The 6,601-nt window shown below is 55.0% G+C and overlaps 1 protein-coding gene across 1 annotated transcript; it reads left to right on the top strand.

The window, feature by feature from the left end:
* Nucleotides 1–86: 86 nt before the first annotated feature.
* LOC124094055 (thymidine kinase, cytosolic-like) lies at nucleotides 87–5,178 on the top strand. The gene is made up of 4 exons (XM_046446640.2): nucleotides 87–288; nucleotides 369–400; nucleotides 1,209–1,319; nucleotides 3,920–5,178. The coding sequence occupies exons 1-4, from the start codon at nucleotides 223–225 to the stop codon at nucleotides 4,068–4,070; spliced, it is 360 nt and encodes a 119-aa protein (XP_046302596.2). The 5' UTR covers nucleotides 87–222; the 3' UTR covers nucleotides 4,071–5,178.
* The last annotated feature ends 1,423 nt before the right edge of the window (nucleotides 5,179–6,601 follow it).

Here is a 6,601-nt window from a genome sequence, read left to right as displayed (position 1 = left end):
TCCCCGCCCACCGCCCTGTTCCCGCCCCTCGGGGGCCCAATTCTTGAGTTACTTACTGAGGTTCTCTCTCCCGCCGGCTCCGCCGGGCGCTGATTGGCTGCGTTGGTGGCGCAGGCTCCTGATTGGCCAGTGCGCAGTTTAAAGGTACGGGCGCCGAATCGGCGGGAACCTGCGGGGCGTAGTGGGAGTGTAGCTGCCTGCTGAAGGGGTCTCCGAGCCGCCATGAGCTGTGTCAACCTACCCACCGTGCTGCCCGGCTCCCCCAGCAAGACCCGGGGGCAGATCCAGGTGCGGGGCCGGGGGATGCGGGGGTCGGGGCGGTGGTGCCCGCGTGGAGCGGACCACAGTGACTTCTCCTTCCCTCCTAGGTGATTCTCGGGCCCATGTTCTCGGGAAAAAGGTAATGGTCCTTCGGGGTGGGCGGACCTTTTCCCTGGGACCCCCGCGACCCCGGCCGGCCGCCCCTCTCGGAGGTCCCCTCCAGAGCAGCTTGCACCGCCTTGGCCTGCACCTTCCCGCCCGCATTCCTGTCCTCCCTGGAATCCGGTCCCAGAGGAAGCCTGCGCCCGCCCGCCAGGTCAAGCCTTTCTGCAGCCGGCCACAGCTGGCCACAGCTTAGCACCTACCCCTCTACGTCCTCACAAGGGCGTCCAGTTGTGGCCAGGCAATGAGTGTCTGGACGCCCCCACTCTATAGCTGTTTCCTTATGTGGCCAAAGAAACTTCCTGAAGCCTAGGAGCCTTGCTCCCCCAGGCAAGGGACCATTCCCAAGCTTCTTGCTAGAGGGTGAAGCCCGGGGTCGGAATTCTTTCCCAGAAGCAAGAGCTTTCCCTGTTGCCCTGTGTTCACTCTGAATAGCTCTGGGGTAAGATGACCCTGGAATGCAGCCAGCCTCTGCCCACAGTCTCCACAGTATCCCTAAGAACCTTGCACCTCCAGTCCTTCCTGGGACCATTTGGCTGGGCACCATTCCTGGCCACCCTACTCATGGAGCACTCTGGCCTCCAGCCCCCTGCGGGTGTTACTGATACCAGGCTCCCAAGTGATGCCCAGCACCCCCTGTGGGCCGGTCGGTGTCTCCGTGGACTCCCTGCCCTTTCTTCCCACGCTCTGCTCTTGGATAGTGGTGGGATTCAGGCTGTGCATCACAAGAGGGCGATGGGGAGCTGCCTTGCAGGCTGGCCTCTCCTGACCTTCTACTCTTGCAGCACCGAGCTGATGAGGCGAGTCCGCCGCTTCCAGATCGCCCAGTACAAGTGCCTTGTCATCAAATATGCCAAAGACACCTGCTACAGCAACAGCTTCTCCACTCACGACCGGTCAGTCACTGCTCCCTCTGATCCTGTCCTGGAAAATCCCAAGGCGCAGAACACACTGCAGCTTTGTTTAGCAGGGATTGTTAGTAACTCTGATACTTGGCTTTCAAATTGGCATGCCCTCCAGGGTGCCTGGCAAGGTGGCCTAGGCCTGGGGCCAGTGGTTCTCAGCAGTGGTGAAGAGATTCCTGCCCCACCCCCCAGACCGTTTGACAATGTCTAGAGACATCCTTAGTTGTCACTGCTGAAGAGGGATAGAATGCTTCTAGCCTGTGATGGGTAGAGGTCAAGAATGCTGCCAAACATCCTGTGTTGTCCAGGACAGCCCCTGCCACCCAGAAAAACCAGGCCCCAAATGACCATGGTGCCCAACATGGGGAAACCCTGCTCTAGAGCTTGCACCTGTGCAGAGGCTGAACACGGGTTTTGTTTGGCCTGTGCATTGATTCTTGTTTCGTGTTTTGGTCATCTGTCCTTCGCTGGCTCCCTATCATCTTGTGGCCTTCACACTTCCGGGTGTTATGTTTATCTGCCTAAATCCTGTGAACATTTCCGCCTACAACCTCAGGGCCAAGGTTAAATTTAGTTCCTTGGCGCAGAGCAGGGCTGGTATTGTGAGCCAGAGGCACCCTTTCCCCAGTCCTCTGGAACTGACCCAGTGACAGCTGTGCTGAGCCACATGTGCGTCCTGGGCCTACATCCCTAGGTTGCTCTTGGCTGTCTGAAGAACAGAGCTGCCCAGGGCCCAGCCTGGGGTGGGAGGTGGCGTGGAGGGAGCGGTGGCCCAGCCTAGAGCGAGTGCCAGGGTTCAAGCAACCCTTCTGGCCAGGCCAGGCTAGCTGATGTGGTCGGTACCCCTCCATGTTTGTTTCCTGGTGGTTCATGACCCTGGTGTCCACTGCCAGGATGGGGTGAGCATCCAGAAGGACAGTGAAAGCAGGGGAGGTGATGGGCAATTGTCCCATGTACCTTCCAGACAGGTCAGATCACAGAGCCCTGCCAGGGGTCACAAGTCACTCTCACAGGAGAGATACCACCCTGGTCGAAGCCATAGCTGGCTTGCTCCTGTCCTCCCTCTGGCCTTGTGTGCTTGGAGAGGGAAGAGGGAATTTATTTATTTTCACTTTTTTTCCATATTCATGTGTGGTGCTGAGAATCGAACCCAGTGCCTCACACATGCTAGGCAAGTGCTCTACCACTGAACCCTAACCCCAGCCCAGGAAGAGGGAATTTGAAATGCACAAAATGTTGTTTCATGTTCTTCCCAGATCTTCAATGTTATTATTGAAAGATAATAACTAAGTAGTAGTCATGAAGTGCTTTATTTTTTACAAATACAGCTACAAACTGCTGAGCCTTCAGGAAACTATCCTCTCTGAATTCTAGTTCAGAAGATTAAGCTAGAAATGGGAACAGAAGAAAACAACATTGTAGAAAAACATAGAAACTATTTGGAAAGGCAGAGGACAGGGCACCACTTTCCATTTCTGAAATGGCCTGCTAGGGGGATGGGAGGTGCACAGTGCCTAGTGGCACTGGAACATTCCCACACATGCCTCTCATAGCACGGCTGGGTGGGATCCTCCCAGCCGGACGACAGCAGGTCCATGCTCCAAGCCTGGGATCAGGCCTGGCTCTGCCAGCGAGGAGCCATGTGATCCTGGAGGGCTCCTTAGTTTTCTGGAGGTGCCAGAGGGAGGGAATTGTGGGTCACTGCCCTACTGCTTACCTCTTAGCCTGACTTGGTGTTTATGGGCTGCCCAAGGCCACATGGCATTTGTGGGCCCTCTCCTCCAAAAGAAAAAAATTTATTTATTTATTTTTTTTTGGTGCTGTGGATTGAGGTCTTGCATATGCTGGACATGTGCTCTGCCACTGAACTACACCCGTAGCTCCTATGTGAAAATTTGAATTGTATTTTCTTTTTTGGGGGAGGGCAGTACGAGGGAGTGAAGCTCAAGGATACTCAACCTCTGAGCCACTTCCCCAGTCCTTTTTTGTATTTTATTAGAGACAGGGTCTCACTGAGTTGCTTAGCACCTCGCTATTGCTGAGGCTGGCTTTGAACTCAGGATCCTCCTGTCTCAGCCTCCCAAGTGGCTGGGATCATAGGCATGCGACACCACACCCGACTATTCAGAATTTTAAAAGAAATGAAAACATTTTGTTGGCCCCAAAGCTATTGTGGGTATTATCCCTGATGGAGAAGTCTCCCCTGGGCTGGCTCGGTGGTAGAGTGCTGGCCTCGCATGCATGAGGCCCTGGATTCCATCCCAGTACTGCAAAAGGACTAAAACCAAAGTTGGCCTTGTCTGCCCCCCATCCCAGGGCACCAGAGAGTAGAGCTTCCCAGGCTCCGTCTGCCCCCGCTCCCCGCCCAGGGCACGGGAGAGAAGAGCTTCGCAGGCTCATCTTGGACTTTGAGATGACTTGTGTAAACAGATGCTCTTCCGAACAGGGTCCTGTATTCTCCCAGAGCCTTTCCCCTAACGGCTGGCTTTCTAGAGCTCTGCAGGCGGGGGTGCCACACGAGGGCCACACACACACATATCTGGTCCTGGGCCCCTCCCTCGGCCTTGCTCACCCTGGCTTCCCCTTGCCAGGAACACCATGGATGCTCTGCCGGCCTGCCTGCTGCGGAACACGGCCCAGGAGGCCCTGGGTGCGGCTGTCATCGGCATCGACGAGGGGCAGTTCGTAAGTGCTTGTCCTGGCCTCCCCTGCCCGCGCTGGCTTAGAGGTTCTGTGCAGTAACAAGGCCCACGTGCCTCGACTCGCGTCCGAATACCTTGAATTCCCTCACTGGCTTCCACGTCACAGTCATATAGGGTTTTTTTAACCCTTAAAAATAGTTTAGTGAACAAAACAGATTAGATTTCTAACACTGTGTGTGGGGAGTGTTGTTTGGCTCCTTGTCTCCTCTGCTTGTTCCTGGGGGTTGATCTTTCTCCTTGCTGAAGCGTGTCCGTTCGCAGTTCTTGCAGCCAGGATGTGTGGGTGGGAAGGTGAGACCGTGTTCGCCTCCTGGTTTGGGCTGGGTGGCCAGCGCCTGGCCCATCAGCCTTGCTGCTTTGCAATGTGTGGCACCGCTGTGTTCCGCGGGAAGGCTGCTGGCGTCTGGCTGGTCTTGGAGAACAGGGTGTCCAGGGGAGCTCAACAATCTACTCTTTTGGTCGTGCCTTTAATCCCTTGTTCTATAGTCTGTCTGAAAAGTCCGGGGTTAGTCTTTCCAGCTGACTGCGTTTCTGTTGCTTCAGAAGCATGTTCCCGGGTGGAGTTTTCAGGCTGTCCTTGGTCTCGGTTCCTGACCTGTGCTTTGGGGGTTTTGTTGTTGCAGGTTTATCTTGGATGAATGAAGCTGAAGCCCGTTCTCAATGGGGCTTAGTTTAATTCATCCCCTAGGCGGGTTTGATTTCACCTCCAGTCCATTAGGGAGGGCAGTGAAAGCTACTACGACAAATGCACCCCAAATAACAGAGGCTGAGCAGGATGGACATTTTTTTTCCAATCCCCAGGATGGACCAGCGATTGAACCCAGGGGTGCTTAGCCACTGAGCCAATCCTCAGCCCTTCTTATTCAGAGACAGGGTCTCGCTGAGTTGCTAAGCGCCTTGCTAAGTTGCTGAGGGTGGCTTTAAACTCTCTATCCTCCTGCCTCAGCCTCCCAAATCACTAGGATTACAGGCTGACTTTTTTTTTTTTTTTTAGTTGCAGATGGACACGATATTCTTAACTATTTATTTCTATATGGTGCTGAGGATTGAACCCAGGGCCTCATGTGTTCTAGGCAAGTGCTCTACCACTGAGCCACAACCCCAGCCCACACATTTCTTTTTTAATCGTCCGGTGAAGATGGAATATATTCAAGGTATGCCACATGGTGATTTGATAAAAGCGTGACACACAGTCGGAACTTATTTCTTACGTGGTCCTATGTGGCTCCAACTCGATTGATGGAGAACCTGCCCATGGGGCTGGCCACTATCACAGCGGGGTCCCATTCAGAATGGAAAGGAAAATCCAGAGCACACTTTGGGTGTGGGTTTTCATGGGCCAGTCTAGAAGTCACTTATGTCACCTCTGCTGACCTAAGCCTACAGCTTGAGCAGGGCCTGTCATCCAGGCAGAGCCTGCTGTGTTCCCTGGAGGGAGAAGCTGGGCTGGTTGGTAAGTCACAGGCTCCCTACCCCACATGTGGGGCCTCTCCTCTCTGAGATGGACTCAGAGCTGCCGGTGCCCACTCTGGGTTCCTGACCTCTGGGAGCTGGCATCTGCCCACCCGCCTTGGGCATGCCAGGCACATTTCAGATCCTCGATGTGCTTTTGAGCATAGTGATTCCCGGCAAGAAGGTGAGCTGGGTTTGGACAGAGGGTGGACGTTCCCTGTCCCCTCCCGCTGTGTTCTCAGAATGGACCTGAGGACCGGGAGTCAGCTCTGGGAAGCTCTCCTGGTGTTCCAGAGCCTGGATTCCAGCTCTTGAGGAATTATTGCACCCAGTGTAAAACCATCACCAGGGCCAGAGACTAGCTCCGCGCTCAGTGCTCCTCTAGCACGCACAGGGCCACCAAAATAAACAAACAAAAGAAAAACATGTCCTGACTGCCCAGCCGCTGGGCCCTTGTCCTGTGGTGAAGCAGAACCAAAAGGGCCCTCCCCCCCCACGACCTTCCCGTGGTTGTGGAGGGCAGTGAGGGTCTGCTGAAGCCCCAGCCAGGGTGTGTGCTCACAGTGCCCGTGGCCCCGCGTGGCAATATGGAGACCGTTTCTGTCTGTTTCTCATCGTTGTGTGTTTTATTTTTATTTGCTACACACACAACAGGCTTAATCTAGGAAAAGTGAAGCGCATACATGGGAGTCCGTCGTTTGCTGTGTGGGTGTCTTCCAGCCAGAGACCACCGGGAACAGCCCTCGGGCTGACAGCCTGGCTCTCCTGCCTGCTGTGGGTGGGGACCTGGGGTCCCGCGGGGTCCCTCTGGAGGAGGGCTTTGACGTTGAGCAGGTGCCCTCGGGAAGCTGAGGTGAGGGTGTGTGGAAGGAGGCCACCAGTGTATGGCTAGGTTGGCCCCAGTACCCTTCTGATCTTTGTGGGTACATGTTTTTACAGAGCGGTTCATATCCCAAGCTGTGATGTGTGGTGAGTTGCTGGGCGTCCACTGCTTTCTGGCTTAGATAGTGTTTTGTCTGCTCAGACAGGGCTGGGGGGGCCGGGTCTTGTCTGTCTCATTCATCCTGGTCAGAGTGGCCTTGCCTGATTTTGGCTCCTAATATCAATTGTTTACCTAGG

The sequence above is a fragment of the Marmota monax genome, unplaced genomic scaffold (genome assembly GCF_021218885.2).
Source record: "Marmota monax isolate L192 unplaced genomic scaffold, Marmota_monax_Labrador192_F-V1.1 WCK01_AAM20220418_F8-fsc00353, whole genome shotgun sequence".
NCBI lineage: Eukaryota > Metazoa > Chordata > Mammalia > Rodentia > Sciuridae > Marmota > Marmota monax.
Note: the sequence above shows the minus strand (reverse complement) of the source record. Positions and strands in the feature narration are given on the sequence as shown.